This window comes from Platichthys flesus, chromosome 1 (genome assembly GCF_949316205.1).
Source record: "Platichthys flesus chromosome 1, fPlaFle2.1, whole genome shotgun sequence".
NCBI lineage: Eukaryota > Metazoa > Chordata > Actinopteri > Pleuronectiformes > Pleuronectidae > Platichthys > Platichthys flesus.
This window is the reverse complement of record NC_084945.1, coordinates 30249786-30271298: the sequence shown is the minus strand read 5'-3', so window position 1 is coordinate 30271298 and position 21513 is coordinate 30249786. Positions and strand designations below refer to the sequence as shown.

Below are 21513 nucleotides of genomic sequence, written 5' to 3'. Positions count from 1 at the left end.
TTTTTTCAATGGGCTACATTAAATATCAGGATGAAATAAAAAAACTGCTGAAAAATCGGGATGGGATTGTTACAAGAACATGGTAACGTGAAGGGAATATACAACACACAGAGCTTCCTGGTGCTGCCAGTGAGTGGGTCAGTTGTTAAGCCCCTCTATTTTTCCTCTGTATGGGACACCGTATAAGTGGCTGAGGGGTAGAGCGGTCGTCCTCCAACCTGAATGTCGGTAGATCCCCCAGTTTTCCCCATCTGCATGTCCTTGGGCAAGATGCTGAACCCTGATTTGGCCCTCATACAAAAACAAAAGTGCTGCTAATAGATGCACTCTCTGAATGTATGGGTGAATGTAAAACTACTGTAAAGCGCTTTGAGTGGTCAATTCTAGAAGAGCGCTATATAAATACAAAACCATTTACTCCTGTGTAGGAGGGACCCCTACTGTCTTCTTCTGGTATTTTTTCCCCTGATGACTACAACAAATATCAAAGCCATTTCATTGTGCTTTCTTAAACTGAAATCATCCTAAAATGGAGGTTATACATTACGAACTCTTGTTGAAGGTTAAGAACAGTGGGTGCTTTAAATAAGTTATATCCAATACAGATATGCATTTTATTCGCTTAAAATTTGATTTAAAATGACAATTGCATACGTATGTTGACCAACACAGACAGAGGAGGAAACAATATTACAGCGCTGCGGAACAGATTATCGTCAAATGCGGCACTACCCGGACGACGGAGAAGCACACAAGTCCAGCACAATAACTTCCGGCGTATCTACAAAGTAGACGGGAGTGAAGTTACAGAGACGGTGTTGATGGTGTTGACTCCTGAATCATGTTTGAAGCTGTCTTAGAGGAGGTCTCAGTGTTGTCGTCGATATACTGCGGAGAAGGAGAGTTCCAGCTCTTGGGGCAGTCTGGTACGTGAGCACAGGTTACACACCAGGCTTTGTCACACTGACTGCTTCTGCACACCCTTTTCCTGCCTGTTAGCACTTTATTTTGCCAAAATAGTTACAGACGTGCAATAACTATTCACACGCATTCCATACAGTTCAGGTTATTACATCATTTGAAACGAATACCACACTACACTGAATGTATGTAGTTTTAGTTTTGTATTGTATCTGACTTTTTTAAAGTAAGCCCTGCTTTTACTTTAATTTAACTATTGCACTGCTGAGGTTCTCCTTGTCCAACACATTTCATTGTACTGTTGACCCTGTGTTAACTTGCATATTATAGATAAAACCGGAAACTTGACTGTGAAGCAAAATAACACTAATAAGGGACATTAAACTCAACTCTGTGTGTTCGCTCTGTCTCACTGCTACAACACTATCCTGTTTCCTCGTAGCTCAGGATGGACTCCTTGTCAAAATTAACAGCACCGTGTTAGGAGCGGACAGGGACACGAGTCTGTTGTTCCATCTGCACCCGCGTTACCCCTCCTGTGCCCCCGACATCTCTGTCTCCTCCACCGCTCTCTCCAGGACCCAGTGTCATGACATAAGACAGAAGCTACTGGACCAAGCTGCTACTTTACCAGCAGAGCCAATGGTTCACAAGCTCGTAGAGTGGTTACAGGTAAACAGCCTAATACTCGCAGTCAAACCAGTCTCCACTCATTTAGCGGTGCGCAATTTCTCTAGGAATTACGAGTAATTTCAAATTAAAAGTGACCTTCCTGTAAATGGGACGTCACATTTGTACAGTCTGTGAACGCAGGAAGGAAATAAAGAGTTAATATCTAATTTATGGAAATACAGAAATGAATTGAACTACACAAAGTAATGAAAAGTAGTAAATACAATCAATGAAATTACGACTTCCCATGAAACTCATGAGAAAACTCAGACTTACAAAATTAATGAATTGTCATTTGTACTGTGTGAAAGACTAATCAAACTTTAATATGAAGAAAAAGACTGTCATTGAGAAGCTACCTGTTTCCACAGACCAATTCCTGTTCACAATGATAGGTCACCACCTCAGAGCCTCTCCCTTACAATAGCAGGACATTCTGATTCTAATTTTAGAATTTCAAAGTAAAACATCTAAATTCCATAGTGGCATTTGCAGAATGTTTTTACAAAAGGGACATATTTATATTTACAATCTCTCTGTTACTGTACAAACAAAGACAGGAGGGGGATATATGAATGTGATATAATAGTGACCTGAGTAAGACCTATCACTAGAAATCAACTTTTATCCATAACGCCTTTTCAAACAGGTGATACAAAATTCTTAACATTGATTGCATACTCAAAAGGTTAAATAAATTAAACAAATAATAATTATTAATAAACAACAAGTAATAAGCAATAGCATAAAAAGCTGAAATAGTAGGTGGCAAAAAAATACTTGACAATTAGGCAAAAAAAACTAGCTGTAGATAACCTATTTTCGAGTTGAATATGAATGTCAGGGATTGGATGAAACCACAGGAGCATTATGGTGGCATTACAGTTGTTTTTTTTACATCTGAATCTCTAAAAGTGTTTTGTGGCCTCCAACACTTCACCCACCACTCCATTGGCATAGTGATGAGTAGATAATGAGTGAACTATCCCTTTCACACTCCCATCATTTAGGCTTAAAACACAGTATAAATAACCCATTTTGAGTCATATTACAATCTTATTAATATTTGGAGAAATGCACACCGAGAAATTAGTGGGGGCAACTTCACCATATTTTTCGGAGTGGAGACTGGGTTGACCGCAGTAAACCTCCTCACATTTTCAGACATTGACTTCAGAGAAAGTCAGAACAATTGGTTCTGGACCTTCTCTTTGAATTGCCTTTCACACATTAACTATGCAACAGTAGATTTTCCATTCAGATCATTAAGGTGAGAGGCGGTGCTGTCTGAAAGTAGAGTCTTTGGCTGAGCTTTGAGACTTAAGCTGGCAAAATGTATTGAAGAAAATTTTCACACTGAGGGAATATTGTACCAAAAAATAACATTAAAAAAAGTCATCAGCATTCAAAAAATAATACATTTCAAAATAAAGCAGACCTAACATTCATGATAAATGATGTACCCTATATGTGCGTTGTAACAATAGCAGTGTGAGGAGGTGAAAGAGGAGCAGAGTACAGGTGAAGATGGGGTGAAAGAGAGATGGACTGCAGTGCTGTCGTTGGACCACATCCGGTCTAGAAGTCGTTACATGGGGCTCCTGGAGCGCTGGAGCCAGCAGCTACAGCTGACTGTGATTGTATTAGTGGGACGGCATATACTGGTTATTCTGCAGGGAACCAAACCCTGCATCAAGGCAAGAACCCACATTTAATACTTCATCGCACAAAGTCTAAGATAGTATTTCTATTACCTAGTAGCTTTCTTAACAATTTATAGAGATAATTTATGTACTGGAAAAAACACAGTAAGCATTAGTGAGAGTAAAAGTCAAATTGATATCCTCACTGGTGAAGTAACCTTTCATATGTCTAAGAGCAATCGAATTGGGCATCATTAAACATTTCTGGACACTGTATCGACAGCCAGTGGTTGAATGATTCAATTATATTTGTATAGTCCCAAACCATAATATACATCATCTCCCATTCTGCTCTTATAGACTCTTGGAAACACAAGAGAGCCTGTATTTTGGAAGTGATATATTTGGATAATACGGTTTAATGATCTCTTTGATATATGAAGGGACTTGATTGTTAACGGCTTTGTATGTGAGGAGCAGTATCTTGAATTCTATTCTGAATTTACAAAGAGCCAACACAGAGAAGCTCCTAGTTCCTGTCAGCACTCCTGAATAATGACATTCAGCTGTATATGTAGTCACTGACCAGATTTGTCAGGGGCCAAGAAAATGCAAACTGGCTCTTCATTCATTTTTGTGGCATAATTGTGTCTTTGAACAAAAAGTTTCTTGTTTTCTCACACATTACTCCATCTATCAATCAAATGTTATTTGTCTAGTCCATATTCACAGATCACAACTTCTCATAGGGCTTAACAAGGTACGACATCCTCTGCCCTTAACGCTCAACAAGAGTAAGGAAATACTACAAAAGAAAAGCTTTTAAAAGTGAAAAAAAAGAATGAAGAAACCTCAGAGAGGGATCCTTCTCCAAGGACTGACAGAAGTGCAATAGATCTCACATGTAGCACAGCAGTTAATGATGTATGTGACTGCAGCATTAGTGATTAGGCTAATTTGGGCAAGTGATTTTACCTTTAATACAACAACTTAAAGTATAATGTAAAACAAGTACTTAATTTTACTCAATAGAAAAGTTAATTTGGCACTTTACTTTGGTACATTTGTCTATTTTTACTTTTGAGAACTTCCTGCAACACCCAACCTTACTGTGTCAAGTGATTTGAGATCATGTGTGTTGTTATTTGTAACTTTAGACTATAGTTCCTACTTAACTTAATATGCCAAAATTAATATCTAACTACTGTTAGATTTGATGTTAGATATTTGAGATGTTTTTGTGATCGGACTCTCTCTCCTCTGTTCACTGACTGTTATGGCCAATCATTTGTCTCCTTAGGAGTTTTATCACCTGTTGAAGACAGTAAAGGTGGACGTGGATTCTTCAGGGAAAAAATGCAAGGAGAGGATGATGAAGGTTCTCATTGAAACCCCTTTGTCTTGCTCCTATGAACATGGGTATGGTTAATATGACACTGATGTAGCAGAGAGATGGAATAAGGGCAGAAATTATAATCTGTGTTGGATCATCACATAGGGATATTATTACAGCACTTGAGATCGCTGTCTCTCCATGTGTTTCTTCCAGTCTCCAGAGATTTGAGGTGAAGGACTACAAGATGTTACCAGGGCTGAGCGCAGCCTTTCAGGAACTCCACATTACCGAGCTTTACGACCAGATACTGCCTTTGTTGGGTGACTTGACAGCACACAGGTCACCACAGTGACAAATCCAGAATCAACACGCAAAGCCTGAATGAGGGATCAGGCAAAGACAGGAAGGCCTCACCCCCTTTTTCCCAATATGCAATTACAGCACAACACTAGCTGTGCTGTATCATCACAGCTGACACAAAGGTACTTGATGTGAAAAACAGGGAAGGTTTCACTAAATGGACGTCAAGTAAATTTTCTGTGCTAAACATCAATCATGGGTAAATAATTAGATGAATGTTACTGATGCCATGAAAAATCGTTTTTGGAGCAGGCATTATGACTTGTCAGAGCTCAGGTGTTGGTAACAAAATCAGCGATGGCTCTGTTCTGTGAAGTTGTGCCAGATGACGGTGGCAGTGATTGAACATGAACATCACCAGGACTCCAAAAACTGGAGTAACTAAAGCCAACAATCAGACCTTCAGACCTTTTATTACTCTGTGGTGGCATCTGCTGTCTTCTTTGGAGGAAATTGCTTGGGCAGCAGCATCTCGACAGCTGACTGAAGAGACTGGATAGACTGATTAGGAGGGCCAGCTCGGTCCTGCGATACCCACTTGACCCAGTGACAGTGGATGATGGCGAAGCCGTCTTCTCTAATAGTCAACCAGTCCAACTCCCAGTAGGACACCATCACCGCACTGGGCAGCTCCTTCCGCGACAAACTAATCCATCCACAGTTAAAAGGAGAGGTAACACAGGTCGTTCCTGCTACCAGTAAAACTACATGCACAACCATTATGGACTGCACTTAACATTTCTCAACTGTGCCATATTCAGTCTGTCCAATATAAACAGTTCATGTTCAATCTATTCACTGTACATATTCTCTCACATAATATATTTGTTTACACTATATATATTAGTTTAATTAATTCCATTGATATTTACTTTTTCTTTGATATTTTTGTAGTTATTACTGCTGATGTATTTTTGCTGCTGTAATAAAACAAATTTCCCCATTGTGAGACTAATAATTTAACAATTTTTTTATATTTCTGATATTCATACTTGCACTGACACCTCAGCAAATTCCTTGTATATGGCAACAATAGCAGATTCTGATTGTGAGGGAATGTTATAAACTATACACAACTACACCTAATGATTAAACTGTAAAACAACCCAAAGCTACAGCATGGGGCCCAGACTATCCCCATAGATTTGTGCTGCAGTGTAAACCCATTACAAGTTGTAAATGGTCATAAACTGAGAAGTGGTTATATGCTTCAGAACTTATACAGTTGCTGTTGTACATCTTAATGGTCCATAGAATGCTATACTGTGACTTTCTCCATGCGTGATCATAAATCTGTCTTACAACTGTCTGACCTAAGGTCATGAGGGCCCCCTAAGTTAAGGTTTGTTTCAAGAAGGTGGCGGCATGTTTGGCTCATATAGTTTTGATTCAGCCATCATCATCAGACAACTGTTCGGGAGATATTCCTCCATCAGTTGCCAATCAAATTAATTTTATCCATAAACCCGGCATTATATATTATAATCAACCTACGCCATTTTGGTGGACACCAGTGGTTCTCAAAGTGGGGGCGCGCATTTTTTTTTTTTTTTTTAAAAGACCTGGCACTGGTTAGTGAAAAGCTCCTTCAGTGGCAAAATGCAAGGGGCTGGACTGACGCAAACAAATCAAATATTGTTTTGTTCGTGATCCACTAATCAAAAGAGGAGTGTTATCAATTGAACGCGAGTTGCTAAAAGTTGTTAAAAGTAACTGCAGGCATGGTCAGCACTCACCCTCACTGAGACGACACCCTGCAGAGCTTGTGCGATTGCTCTTGTTTCCTCTATTATTCAGATATTCATTGCTTTATAAACAGTCTATTTAAAGACTCACTCCTTACTTTCCATTCTGTGCTGTCTCTGTCTACATTGTGTACTGCTTGTTTTGATAGGAACCATTGCCTAGAACAGCCTTATTCATTATTCAAAACACACTCACAAGACCACGACCTTGCAATTTTAACTTTATTAACATCACACACACTGTATTAGCAAACAAACAACCATGGACAAGTTTCTGATTCGTAAAAGTCAGGCAACCGATGCGCCAGTTGCGAAGAAGCCAAAGCTTCGCAAATATGACGAGAGCTATTTGCAGTTTGGTTTCACCGTCACTGGCACGACTGAGCAACGTCCTCAGTGGGTTTTGTGTGCCGAGGTGCTGGCAAATGACAGCATGAAGCCATGCAAATTAAAAAGGCACCTCGACACCAAACACCCGGACTTGAAAGAGAAGCCTGTGGACTTCTTTAAACGTAAACATGATGGCCTCCAGAAACAACAAACCACCATCTCCAAGCATAGCACTGTCTCCAAGCAGCGTCTGGAGGCATTGTATGTAGTTGCTCATAGAATTGCTAAGCTTGGCAAACCCCATACAATTGCTGAAACACTGATTTTGCCGGCCGCGCAAGACATGTGTAGAATAATGATAGGAGAGAGTGCAGTTGCTAAACTCAGCGCAATACCTATGTCAAATGATACTGTGTCACGCCGAATATCAGAAATGTCTAATGATATCAAAGAGCAACTAATACACTACATTCAAATCAGTCCTTACTATGCACTGCAGCTGGACGAATCCACAGACATCGCTGGACAGGCCCAGCTTCTCACTTACGTTAGGTATGTGCGGGAAAAGGAAATTGAGGAGGACATCCTGTTTTGCCGGCCTCTTCAGACCCGTATAACAGGGGAGGCAATCTTTGATGTCCTTGACTCATTCATCCAAGACAGTGGTTTGGGCTGGGGAAAGTGTATTGGCCTCTGCAAAGTCAAAAAGATCTGGTGAAGCACCTGGATGATGCCATGTGGCTTGCCTCCCTCTCCTAATTGGTGGATATTTTTGACCGGCTGCATGGCCTTAACCGTTCTTTGCAAGGCCGCGAATCTAACGTTCTGCTTCTCGCTGATAGAAGCAGAACGCATCAATGCAAAAAATTGCTCTCTGGCATGGTCGCATCAGTTCTGGAAACTGCGACATGTTTCCCAGCCTTGCAGACTTCATTGCCGATGCACGTGGCACTGATTTCTCCTCTCTCCTCCAATCAGCTGCTGATCACCTTTTAGCGCTGAAGAATCACTTTGGGTCCTATTTCAAAGAGGACTACCGTTCATTCGCCTGGGTTCGGGATCCATTTCTCTGCTCAGCAGACGAGCTGTCAATAGACATGCAAGAGCAGCTTATTGAGCTGAAGAGTGACAGTAGACTAAAGCATCTGTTTACCACCTCCCCTCTTTCTTCATTCTTGGTAGCATTGATGCCGGAATACCCTCAGCTTTGCGACATAGCCTTAAAAATTATCCTCCTTTTTGCGTCGACTTATTTGTGCGAGGCAGGCTTTTCAAGACTGACTGCGCTCAAAACTATATATCGCAACCACGCACACCCTAACCATCTTTGGGGGGGCCCAGCTTGCAAAAGTTTGAGAACCCCTGCCTTAGAAGACTAATGGATGATTAGAAAAACCCTTGAAAACCCTTGTGCAATTATGTTACCACAGCTGAAAACTGTTTAACTGTTTTGCTTCAGGAAGCGTGGGGCAACATTTCTACAGATCACCTCAACAAATTAACAGCTAGAAGGCCAAAGGTCTGCAATGCTGTAATTGCTGCAAATGGAGCATTCTTTGACGAAAGCAAAGTTTTAAGAACAAAATTATTATTTCAAATAAAAATCATTATTTTCTCACCTTGTCAATGTCTTGACTATATTTCCATTCATTTTGCAATTCATTTGAAAAGTGTGAGTTTTCATGGAAAACACGAAATTGTCTGGGTGACCCCAAACTTTTGAACGGTAGTGTAGCTGCATTAGTAGCACACAACTTATCAGAGACAAATATTTGATCAGGTTTGTAAGTGCTTTATTGCTCATATAAACCATGAAACATATACATTTAACTAAAAGTAAGCATAAATAAACAGCAAGGCAGACTGAGGCCTGCCTCTGACAGGGAACAGGAAGCATAATCAGAGATAATATTAACAGTCATAGTTCCACTCAAAGCAAAATGTGAAAACAGTAGTGGTTACAAGCTTTTTACATCAATAAATGCTGTATATGAACAAAAGCATAATAATAATAATAATAATAATAATAAAAAAATTATTAGCCCAAGTCTGAGTGCTGTATTCGTGAGGGCCTCACATGCTCTGGTTTGAGGTAGATATAGATTGACCAGGAGTCCATCTGGGAGTCCATCCACTCGCTTATGTCATGGTCTTCCACTTGCTCCTCTGCCTCCTCTTCTTCAACGGACCCTTCTACCCCATCTTCAGCCAAGCCTGTCTCCCCAATGCTCAGAAGACTCAAGTGACACATGCAGCAGACCCTTAACCGCTTAGTTGAGTGAATATGTCTAACTACTGCTCGATTCTTGGAGCATGAGCTGCAGACCGCAAAGCCACATTTTCTGCAGTGGTGTCTACGTTGGGTCACAGTGAACTCGTTGTAAAAGCGCATGCAGATGGTAGCAGCTTGGTCAGGGATCCAGGTGACAGCAAAAGTAGAGCCAGGTCTGCGGTTCCCACCCTGCAGCAGTCTGAAAACAGTCCTCCATATGCTCTATCCAAGTTGCTTCTCCTCATATGAGGCAGCTGCCACGAAGAATGACTTGCGTGGTGAACGAATCAACCATTGGTTCTTCATTTTCACACCATCTTCCATGTTTTCCTGCTGAATGTCTTCTGAAATTATGAAAGCAAATTCATTCATATAATGTACCAAAGGTGTGGACCATTATTAGGGCGTCAACAAGCACACAGGCGGGACCTCTTATAAACAGCTTGTTACGTAAAGACAACATCTTTTATTTCAGCATGTCTGATTAGAAGCACATGCATCCACCACTGAAGGTGACAGTTTGTTCTTGTAAGCATTTTTTCTTCTATGAGTTTAGAGTAGTGCAAGATGACAACAAGTGTAAACTGCATGTGAGTTTTGTCAGACAGCTTTGTCCTTAATATATTTCTTTAGCCTTTATCTACTGCATTGAGGTTCACTTTTAACTTTGAAGGCATTTCAAGCCCTAACACTCTCATGAAATAATTTAACTCTGTAAGTTATCATCTTGTTGAATGAAGAGTTGTGATGAGCAGAGGAGGATGAGGTGCTCACCTAGAAGGATGATCTGCTGGTTTTGGCACCAGCGTCCCTTCAGGATGATGCTGCCATACAAAAGCTCATCATTGAAGCGGAAGAACTTTAGGCTGGGGCCCCCGATGGCTCTGCTTCATCAACTGGCCCTGTCCAACCAGAACCCGACCAGGCTGGGAGAGGGGCTTCCCTGATGGCCCAAGTGAAATCTCAACAGCACGGATCCGCTTCAGATTTTCCTGATCAAATGTTAGAGTCTTTCTAGCTCCCGCCTCTGTGGGTGTGAGATGCTGTCATGTGCTCGTCTTGTCCCTCTAATAAAACAACCAGGCTGGCAAAAGCCTTTAATGTTCTTGATGACGCAAACAGGCTTTCCAAAGTAGGTTCAGCGTCAACAACAACATTTAGGGGGCGGGAGCTACATTTAATTAAGAGAAGTGATGCAAGCGAATCAGTAGAAGGGAATGTCAGTTCTAACAGAATAACAATATTTTGGGAATTTAAATTCCTTTGCTGATTTGCAGCTAAAATTCACTTTTTATGTGTTAAATTTAGTCTGAAGTTATGAGGCTCTCAGTGATTTTAGTGGGACTTCAGGACAATACATCCTGACTGGCTGCAGTAAAAGGTACATGCTGCTCCCACTACTACCAGGTCATGAATGTTTATTCATTTATTGTTCAGTAATTATTGGGGTTGTATAGGGTTTTATAGGGAGCCGGGACATTACTTACATATATTAATGTCAAAACAAATAAGGGCAACAGTCAATATGAAAACACCCTGGAGTAATTATGTTAGGATCCATCTCTTTTTACCTTTCTCATTTATATCCCTTAAAAAAACTTGGCTGATGCAGGCTTATTGGATGCAAGAAATGATTTTATCTCGTAATTTAGTATTTATCAAACTATATGATGCATTCATTTGTTTATTAATACACACAGGGTTAGGCTTAGGTTGTTGTGGACCCTGAAACAGAAGCAGCTAAAAAGAATTCAGCCATCATTGAATTTGACTGTTTCCTCTGTGTTGTTCAAATGAAATAGCATCAAATATTCCCCTACACATCCACACTCTTACTCACATTACTCAACAGCATATCTCTCAATGGAGTGCCAGTTCCCTCGTACATGGTTCAATTTGAAGCTACAAAGCTTTGCATAAGGCCTCCCTGCAACACATCTAAATGTGAAAGAGCTTATAATTCAAAGAGGAAGTTTAAACTGCTCAGTCACCATGGTGACTTTGAAATGCATTTAAATTAAAATCTTTGAGATTTCCTCTTTAATCAACCATGTGTGCTTGTTTATTTAGGGTCTGTAGAGTACGGGCCCAAAACTTATAATTAGTACTTCTATACAGGGTGAGGCATCAGAAAAAAAACTGACAGTTCCTATTCTGCAGTCATTATCTCGATCAGTGACCTGATCTGACTTAAATTTCTGCATGCACCTTTCTTGAATGAAAGGAGTGATTATGAAACCAAGTTCCGGGATTTGTTGTGGAAACAACTACAATTGTGTATTTTCAAACCAGAGACAGCTCCCGATCAATGGTGGCAATAAGTGGTCGGACAAATTCTATCCACAAATTAATTATGTGAGGCACACCAGACAGCAGGAGACGCATCGTCAGCTAAAGAGTTGTTTATTAACAGTCATACTTTATCAATTTTCTCTTAAAAAAGAAGAAGGAAGTTTTGCATGTTTCCCATCAGAGAACAGGACAGGGTGCAGTCAGGCTGTCAGGTAACAGAACGTTCTGCCTTCTCTTCTGCTTCACAATTAACATTGTAAAACAAAAACATTATTATAAACACAAAAACTGTAAAGTCTGTACGCACAGGAACACAGTCAGTGTGTCGCTTCATCACACTCTGGTGTTATGCACTTCTAAGACACTGAATGGAAAACAGAAGAAAATAATTCTTGGAGAAGTTATAGAACTAGATCAGGTTTCATTTTAAGAAAGCTGCCGTCAGACAAGTCCCTTGCTTTTAAATAAGAACCTGACAAACTACAAACCGGCAGCACAAACCTCTCTGTGTTTTTCCATTACTTACATAACTTCCTGTTGTCTGATATAAAGGCTTGCAAAACACTACTTTTCAAACAATAACGATCAAAGCAGTAGAGACAGAGCTATCCTGATGCTAAGTCTTAAAGAAAAAAATGTATCCCACTTTTTTGATAATGCAAATGGACAAATTTTTTCTAGCAAACTACCTGGCAAGTAAAATCCCAGGTATTTTAAGTCAATACATCCAGTTTGTAAGGTCCTTTTCTAAAATGATCTTGAGAGTTCACCATTTTCAGAATTTCTCTTTAAACAGGGGGACAATTATTGTTGCTTCAGTGTCTTTTGATGGCCAATAGAATGCAGTCCAAGTGAGAGTCGTCTCTGCAGCACAGCACCTCTGGCTCTAAGTGCCATCACAAGTCAAGAGATCCTCTCACTTTAAACTTCTTGGCGGAGCGCTCGCTGGCTCGCTGCTCAAACCTACTTCCATAGATGTGAGAGATGAAGCCGTTTATCTCCACAGCAAAAACACTGTTCCTCTTAGGGATCACTGGCACATGACAAGTGGAGAGAGAGAAACAAAGGAACACATGTGTTACCCTACTGAGGTAAATGTATGAATGGGCCATCACAGACAGATTTGATCATCATATTGTGTAATGAGAAGCGTCCCATGGTGGTTCGAACACATGTCTAAATGAATGAGCTGAATTTGACCAAAATGGTTTAACTTTTTACCATGATATGCAGTCTAACAGGAAGTGGAAGATTTGTATAAAGGAATCCAGATAGCCCTCTTCTAACCTGTAGGCCATTATAAATATTTTCTTCCCACATAACTGAAAGGCTAGTTTCTGTGTGGGGAAATCTAATCTATTCAACAGATGTCTCTTTCATAATTAAATACTGCCGTTTTGTGCAGTATTGTATAATGTTGTACTTTATATAATACAAGGCAAGGTGAGGGAATTTAAAATAATATAAAATGATAAAATAATGAATCTCTTCAAAAAGATCTTTGTCATAACAAACATTTAGATTATCTTAATGATGACCCAGCTCTGTCAAGTTAAGATTATATAAATGGGACTTTTCCCCTACTTGCATTTCATACAACAATCTCCTGACAAATGCAAACAACGACATCAACCAAAATAACAACAAGGTCAGATTCATTCAAATCATTCAGCAGAATGTGAAATGAAAACAACCACTTGTTAGAAGTCAGCTAAAGGGAGGGGGGGGTCAGTCAGTCAGTGAGTGAGACAGAGCTGTCAAACCTTTCAGTCTGTTCTCCTTAGTGATCATTTTGAAGACATGTTTGAATTCCTGGACTAAAATCCCTGTTGTCCCCACATATGATGGACATTTAGACCGGACCACTGTGAAATTGAAAAGAAAAGACGCGGTTATATGGTGCATCCAAATCAGGGTCTATACCATAACAGATGTAACAGATGTTAGGGGAGAGGGAGTAATGTGAGACATTTTTTACATTTGCTCCCCTCTAGGCGAGCTAAAATGATATATCAGTCAAATTTACACATTTCCCATTAATTCAGGATGTTTACTAGCAATGGAAATGATCAGAATGTCTTCAGATTAAGATTAAGATTAAGATGCATTTATTAGTCCCAAACACATGCACAGACATGCAAAGGCACACTCATGCAGGTAGGGAAATTTAACTTCTGCTTTTGACCCATCTGGTGCAGGACACAAAGAGCAGTGAGCAACCATGTACGGCGCTCGGGGAGCAGATGTTGGGGGAGTAAGGTGCCTTGCTCAGGGGCACTAGACAGGGTAGGGAGACTCTTGGATTTTTTGGACAGATCAATCCAGGTTCGTCTTTTGTTGTCTCTCCAAAGAGTTGAACCAGAGACGAACCAGAGACCTTCTCTTCCCATACTCCAAGTTTCTGCCACTAGACCACCACCTCTGGGCATTGAAAATATGATTGTTTTTAAAATAGTGGTCTTGTGTCTCACTTTTGAACGTGATTGGTCAAAACTTTGTTTGATCAGTTGTTCTTGACAAGTTTGTCTATCTGACAACTGCTGGTGCAGGTATAACAGCTGTACACTATGGTACAGAACTAAAGTCCCTGGATAAATTGGTTGTAATTGATTGTTAATTTAGACCTGAGCCATTTCCAGCAAGATGTTTTTACCAGTACAGTATATTACTGCACCATTTAAGTTCATGATAACTGAGTGAACACTTTCCTGGGATTTGGTACTATGCAAAATAAGTGATTGAATCTAATTCACTTTGATGTTAACTTTAGAGAAAATAAAAAATCCACCTGTGATGATCGCACCATGGAAGTCAGCCTTCAGAAGCTTCTGCTGCACCAACTGAGGACTGCTGTAAAATTACAGACGTTTCAGAGACTCAAGAAAAACAGCTTCAGATGAGATGTTACAAAGTAATGTTAGTGTGCATAACTGATTTACCTTGTTGGTTTCAATCCACAGCACAGGTCAATAATGTACTGTCTCCAGAGCTCATGCAGGGGCAGGAAGAGCTCGTATCTGATGATGGTGATATAGATAGATAGATAAATAGATAGATAGATGGATACTTTATTAATCACGTGGAAATTCAGATCATCCAGTAGCTTGTACACTTAACACATCACTGACATACATACATAAATCACATACGGAGAACAAATTTACAGATACAGGAATGGAATGCAATGATGTGATTGTGTCAGTGTCCAGTAGGTAAGTGTTCTTGTGCTGCTGGAGTGGATAGTACAATAAAATATAAAATGTATATATATAAAAACAGCAGAAAAATATATATATATAAATATCTGAATATATAAGAATATGTAGTGGTTAAGTCTGTGCATGGGGCTAGTATAGCCAGTAAAGGGATGGACAGTGGGTTGGTATATAATAATGAGATGAGATGAGAAGAGATGAGTAGAGAAGGGGAGGCCAGACTGAGGTAGACTCATGCGGGGAAGATCATTCCCCTCCCCTCCTCTTCTGCGTGGCGTTATCTAGCTGAGTGGCCCTGGGGACAAAGGACCTCCTCAGCCTGTCGGATGAGCATGACAGTGACAGGAGTCTGCCACTGAATAAGCTCCTATGTCTGATGAGAGCTTTGTGTAGTGGGTGGTGCTAATTGTCCAAGATAGTCCGCAACCTACTCAGGGTCCTACTCTATATAAATGTTGAAGGTGGGGGTAGAGGAGGAGGGAGAGAACTGGGTAGATGAGCACAGTGGACATCATCCAACCCTTTTCCACATGAGACACAACAGGTGTCAAATGCTTCAGCTACTTCACCAACCTCTGGTTCTGAGGCTTGATCTGGAAGATCTTCATAGCCCTCTTCTGACGAGCATTCAATCCTTTGGCTTTTTTACTACTCCTCTTTGACTGGTCTTTCTTGGGCCTGGAGTAGCCCAGGACCACAGCTTTGTGGCTCAACATGTTCTTCAAATCATGTCGTTCATGATGCTGAATGCTGTGTTTTAGGAACGATTGGGTGAAGGCCTCCGCTTTAGAGCTGGTCTGAGACTGGAAATGAGACAACAACACCAAGTACATTTACAGAGCTTACATTAACTGAATTTTTTTCTTGAAAACACTCAGAGTAATGTCCAGGCTGCACAGTTTGTTTTAAACTTTGATAGAAAATTCAGTCAGTATATCCTGCTTGATGGATCAATAATTTTCTTTTGCTGAAAAACTGCTGTCACTCTTCTCTCCTAGGTTCATCTTCACAAGAAGTCTGGATTCCACAGGATGTCACACAGTGTCGGATGAGATGAATCTGCTCACCTCAACACCAAGTAGCTTCACCAGGTCTTGAGGAATCCTGATTCGAACAAGTGCTTCTGTTGAGAGACAAATAAAATGAGAAAGATACAAAACCGGATCAACTCACTGACACTAGAACAAAAAGCAGCAGCTGGCCACAAGGACTTCTTATTTATAAAGTACTTCAGCTGTAGCTTTGTCGACTTGTATGGTTATGTTATTGTAACTCACTATTGGGCTCCTTCAAGCAGTAAGTACATTTGGTTGCAACAATTGTTTCCATTAATTATTAGTAGATCAGCTTTTTTGCCCGATTAACTGAGGAGTCTATAAAATGCCATTAAACTGTGACAAATCTAACATGATATTATTGTTTTCACCCAAGAGCCCAAAGTCAGAGCCATACAGTCAACTGATCATCAGTCAAAGTATTCCATATGTGTCTAACTGCAGCAACATTTTCTGGTTCCTTGCTGGGATAATTGTTGCAATATTTTCCTAGAAGACCAGTTATCAGATGCGCAAAGCATTTCTACTTGCTCTTTTGAAATGTAAAGTCTTGTGAAGTTTCATATGGATGGAATGTACCATTTTGCTACTCCCATAACCAATATCCATATCAGTTATCCTACTTTTCATGAATGTGCAAATGTTCAAAAATTCCTAAAATAATTAGGGAGTAGCATTAATTGGACAAACAACGCTCACAGAGAACTGAGATATGAAATCCAAATACTTCCTTGTCCAAACATTGAAGATTTTTGCAGAACATAAAGCATGTGGGTCCTCCATCACAAACAGAAATGAGTGCTATTCAGCTCCCTCTGGGCTTGACTCAGGTTAACTGAACCAGACAGCTGGTTCTCTTTTAAAGGTGCTGGAGCCCCATGGTAAACTCTGCTGCACAGAGCTATAGCGCTCTGATTAACTTCAGAGGATTAGATCATAATCTGATAACAGCCTGCCCAATGAGCAATCAGATCACTTGATCGAGACAGGAACAGAAGAGTTAGCTCTTTTAAAAGTTTAGTGACCAGTAGACGGCAGAAAGATCAACATGCAAGGTTGAAACTGGAAACTGATTCCAGTGTGTTTGACACCGATACATTAATATTCTGTATCTGAAAGAAAGAGTATCTACACACCCTGATGCCATTCACACCTAATATATCTGTCCAGAGTGATCCAAACACGAGTGAACACCTCTAGGTTCAGGTGTGAATGCACCCAACACGCATTAAGGACGCATTTGAGATCCGATAACATTGAGAGATGGTGTAGGACATATGTGGCCACATTATTTTAGCAGTGTGAACGAAACGTGTCTTGGGTCAGATTGAAAGAACACCTACTCAGCTGAAAAACTTGTTTTATTAAGAACCCAAAATGTTTGTATTCTTCTCAAGTGTTCATATGTTGATTTGTATGTGGCCACAATATATAACACACACGCACACACGCGCGCGCGCACACACACAAAATGGACACATGTGTATACTCTGGGTGACAACATCATTTGGTGAAAAAATATAAAAATAATGCACATGTGTAGTTGCATATAAAGCAGGGACATGAGATGTAAAATAAAAAGGTCACAGGAGACACATTCAGGACCAGATTTGGACAACCCGTGCATATCGTCCTCTTCCTACTTTCATCTCCATTTGACTTCATTAATTTCTAGTGTTTCTTAAACGTCCCGTTCGAACGTTAGAAGTGTACGTAGTTTACAGTTCACCTCATTGAACGTCACTGCACCGAATCATCTCCTTTTCAGGTTTTCTTTAAATATTAACTTCACTTCGCCTATAAACTTACCATCCATTGGCACGAATATGTCGATTTCCAACAGAAAGTTTAGACAAATGTAGGTAAATAATTGTCAAGCTCCGCATGCACGTTCTCACTTCCGCTTCCTTCTCTTCTTCTGCCGGTGTTCAGGAATAGCACTGCCCGTTGTGATGTGAGGATGTTTCCCCCTGCAGTCGACACAACGCACTTCAATACAATTCAATTCAATTTTATTTGTATAGCACCAAATCATAATATACATTTATCTCAAGGCACTTCCCAAAGAAGGTCAAGACTTTGAACATGTATAGATAATCCCAACAGTTCTCACAATGAGCAGCACCTGGGCAACTGTGGAGAGAAAAAACCTCCATTAACTGGAAGAAACCTCTAAGGAGATGAAGAGATAAAGATGAAGAGATAAAGATGTTAACTGTTTTTATAATAATGAATTAATAAGAGACTATGGAAGTAAAAAAACACTAAGTTAATGACATGTAGTAAAATAAATGTGGGGGGGGGGCAGAGAGACAGAGAGAAGGGGAGAAGTAGGGCATGTTGCGAGTTCCCCCAGCAGTCTAGACCTGTAGCAGCATAACTACAGGTAACTGTTGGAGTCTCAGTGTGCTAATTCAACAGCTAACATTGATGAGCATGGTTATTAAGTAATGTGTATTCTCCCACTTCAATGAATGAAGTAGCCTACAGTTTAACATAAATAAATTCAATCAAACATTATTTGTATAGCTCATATTCACAAATCACAATTAGTCCCATAGGGTTTAACAAGGTCCTTAATCCCCAGCGACAAAGATGGGCAGTATTTCTATTACTTGTATTTGAAATACATATTTCATGCATCAATGAACAAAATTGAGTGAATGAACAGAAGAGAAATCTAAATCAAATCAATATTTGGAATGACCACCCTTTGCCTTCAAAACAGCATCAATTCGTTTAGGTAGACTTGCACACAGTTTTTGAAGGAACTCGGTTGGTCGGTTGTTCCAAACATCTTGGAGAAATAACCACAGATCTTCTGTGGATGTAGGCTTTCTCAAATCCTTCTGTCTCTTCATGTAATCCCAGACAGATTCGATGATGTTGAGATCAGGGCCCTGTGTGGGCCATACCATCACTTCCAGGACTTTACACTGAAGATAGTTCTTAATGACATTGGCTTTGGGGTCGTTGTCCTGCTTCAGAATAAATTTGGTGCCAATCATACGTCTCCCTGATGGTATTGCATGATGGTTAAGTATCTGCCTGTATTTCTCAGCATTGAGGATACCATTAATCCTGACCAAATCTCCAATTCCATTTGCAGAAATGCACCCCCAAACTTGCAAGGAATCACCGTGCTTCACTGTTGCCTGCAGACACTCATTATTGTACCACTCTCCAGCCCTTTGGCGAAAAAACTCCTTTCTTCTACAGTCAAATATTTCAACTTTTGACTCATCAGTCCAGAGCACCTGCTGCCATTTGTCTGCACCCAAGTTCCTATGTTTTCGTGCATAGTTTAGTCGCTTGGCCTTGTTTCCATATCGGAGTTATGGCTTTTTGGCTGCAACTCTTCCATGAAGACCACTTCTGATCAAACTTCTCTGGACAGTAGATGGGTGTACATGGGTCCCACTGGTCTCTGCCAGTTCTAAGTTGATGACACTGCTGGACATCTTCCGAATTCGAAGGGAAATAAGCTTGATGTATTTTTCATCTGTTGCACTAAGTTTCCTTGGCCGACCACTGCGTCTATGATCCTCAATAAAAGCACATCTGGAAACCCCAGTCTGCTTTGAAATCTTTGTCTGGGAGAGACCTTGCTTATGCAGTAGAACTACCTTGTGTCTTGTTGCTGTGCTCAGTTTTGCCATGGTGTATGACCTGTGACATCAAACTGTCTTTCACAACCTCACATTGGAAGCAGAGTTTGGCTCTTCCTCACCCAGTTTGAAGCCTCCTACACAGCTGTTTATGTTTCAGTTAATGACAATGTTTCACCCTACATGTGAAATTGATGATCATTAGCACCTGTTTGATATAATTGGTTGATCATACACCTGACTATAATCCTACAAAATCCCTGACTTTGTGCAAGTCTACCTATAAGAATTGATGCTGGTTTGAAGGCAAAGGGCAGTAATGCCAAATATTTATTTGATTTAGATTTTTCTTTTGATCGCTCACTTTGCATTTTATAAATTGATAAAAATAAACAATTATTATTTATATTTTTCAAAGCATTCTTAGTTTACAGCATTTTTTTTACACCAGCCTAAAACTTTTGCACAGTACTGTATATATACATAATCAATCAAATTGTTGTTACACTGACATTCTGTGGGGTTCACCAGAGCTTTGTGTACATTATAGCCCAAACCTGAATGCTCTGCTATACCAAATTGTGAGAAAACGGAAAATCCAGAAAAAGTATTTTCTATATTTTAAATACAAAATACATGTATTTTATTTTGTTACATTTTCTGGCACCAGTATTTAGTATTTTATTTTGATTCATTTATTTGAGGGGTATTTTGTATCAAAAACATTTTGATGTATTTTTGCCCATCCCTGGGTGCAAACAGCATCACTGTACGTACTGGGACAGTAAGTATCTAAGATATTCTGAATAGATTCATTCAGCTTTTCATATTGTCCAGAGGTGTGAATGTGAGCGTGGACGGTTGTTTGTGTTTATGTTTTGTTCCCAACCTCTTTATTTAGTTTGTCTTTGGTTAAATTTCTCTTTTAGTAATGGATAATAAAATACTTTTAGTCTAAACCAGGGGTTCTCAAACTTTTGCAAGCTGGGCCCCCCAAAAGCCGGTTAGCACCCGCCGCCCGCCACCGCCGCCCTCAACTACATCACCATATATAGATAGATAGCATATTGGTACGACTTTGAAGGAAGTTTTCTCCCGTTAGTACAAAACTTTTGTGTCGCTTGTACTGTATGCAAAGTAATTCATTTTAATTTTCACCCTGACACAATATGCTTGTTGCAGTCAGAGTACCAAAGGAGATGAGTTGATAGTAACATTTAAACCAGGATGCTGTGCTCTCAACGCATACTGCATGTGACTATGCAGTATTCTTTCATTAGCAAAGCTCAGTCAGGACAGTAGCTGGAGTGCAGCTGTTTGGTCACAGCCATGGAAAACTAAGTAATGATACTGATGTGTTATGTATTCTCGTTTCTCAGGTTTGTGCTGCAGAAAGATGGCAATATAGTATGTTGGGCATGGACTGTCTGATAAACCCTTGTAGTGTCCATGTTTAATTCATTTTCATGCCAGTGTTTTGTGTCAAAATGCTAAAAGTGTTTTTGGAAATACAGAAGGGACACGTACTTGAATTTCAGGGATGCAGGTTGAGTAAAACTTAAGGAGAACTAATTTGTGTTGGTTTTGAATTCTCTTGCATTTTCATTAACCTCAGTTCTTATATCCCTTGTGGGTCTAACTGAACAGAGCTTTATTAGTAACTGAAGAGATAGAGTAACCTTCATCGTATGAGAGGAAAAATCCAGTAGGTTGTCCTGCTGCTAACGGTGAAATGAAACTCTCTTCTATTTTTTCTGTTCATGCTAAAATAAAGTGGATTCACTTGGTCTGAAGTTTTCAATCACATCTTTATAAAACACCTCATTAGCCTCACACTTCAAACCCCTTTGGGGGGGAAAGGTTTTTTGAGAGAAGATTCCAGATTAATTTACTAGACTGGCACTCAGTAGAGATCAACAGAGCCGTATAGGTTCATCTCTCATCCATGCAGCTTCCTTCTAGCAAGTTTTGTGGTTATTGGTCCAGTAGTTTATTACATAAACCTGTTGACTAACAAATCAGAGATGAAAACATAAACTCCTTAGCAGAGGGAATACAATCTCA

General features: G+C 40.0%; 3 protein-coding genes across 4 annotated transcripts; 1 reads left to right on the top strand and 2 right to left on the bottom strand.

Annotated features, from left to right (window-relative positions):
- Nucleotides 1–758: 758 nt before the first annotated feature.
- On the top strand, nt 759–5877 carry rwdd3 (RWD domain containing 3). The gene is made up of 5 exons (XM_062391024.1): nt 759–926; nt 1364–1593; nt 3081–3290; nt 4537–4655; nt 4786–5877. Exons 1-5 carry the CDS (start codon nt 842–844, stop codon nt 4922–4924), a joined length of 783 nt encoding a protein of 260 aa, XP_062247008.1. The 5' UTR covers nt 759–841; the 3' UTR covers nt 4925–5877.
- A 3168-nt stretch (nt 5878–9045) lies between these two features.
- Nucleotides 9046–11167, bottom strand: plekhf1 (pleckstrin homology domain containing, family F (with FYVE domain) member 1). Its single transcript, XM_062393013.1, is given in 6 exon segments — nt 9046–9484; nt 9486–9513; nt 9516–9623; nt 10054–10139; nt 10141–10306; nt 11116–11167. Coding segments are annotated over 6 exon segments (879 nt in total).
- A 498-nt stretch (nt 11168–11665) lies between these two features.
- Nucleotides 11666–17794, bottom strand: pop4 (POP4 homolog, ribonuclease P/MRP subunit). 2 transcript variants are annotated; one of them, XM_062391005.1, is made up of 7 exons: nt 17651–17794; nt 15854–15909; nt 15360–15589; nt 14511–14588; nt 14360–14421; nt 13335–13436; nt 11666–12604 (listed from the first exon to the last, which is right to left on the bottom strand). In XM_062391005.1, exons 1-7 carry the CDS (start codon nt 17655–17657, stop codon nt 12468–12470), a joined length of 672 nt encoding a protein of 223 aa, XP_062246989.1. In that variant the 5' UTR covers nt 17658–17794; the 3' UTR covers nt 11666–12467. The 2 variants fall into 2 exon arrangements, with proteins under 2 accessions (XP_062246989.1, XP_062246997.1); XM_062391013.1 differs by having other exon boundaries at nt 14360–14418.
- Nucleotides 17795–21513: the final 3719 nt, after the last annotated feature.

What these genes read in the sequence shown, in the direction of transcription:
- rwdd3 (XM_062391024.1), top strand. Translation starts at nt 842, where the DNA reads ATGTTTGAAGCTGTCTTAGAGGAGGTCTCAGTGTTGTCGTCGATATAC. An exon ending in CCAGCTCTTGGGGCAGTCTG is followed by an intron (nt 927 to 1,363) that starts GTACGTGAGCAC and finishes GTTTCCTCGTAG; the next exon opens with CTCAGGATGGACTCCTTGTC. An exon ending in GAACCAAACCCTGCATCAAG is followed by an intron (nt 3,291 to 4,536) that starts GCAAGAACCCAC and finishes TTGTCTCCTTAG; the next exon opens with GAGTTTTATCACCTGTTGAA.
- pop4 (XM_062391005.1), bottom strand. An exon ending in ATCAAGCCTCAGAACCAGAG is followed by an intron (nt 14,589 to 15,359) that starts GTTGGTGAAGTA and finishes CACCATCATCAG; the next exon opens with ATACGAGCTCTTCCTGCCCC. An exon ending in CCATGGTGCGATCATCACAG is followed by an intron (nt 13,437 to 14,359) that starts GTGGATTTTTTA and finishes TCAATTTCACAG; the next exon opens with TGGTCCGGTCTAAATGTCCA.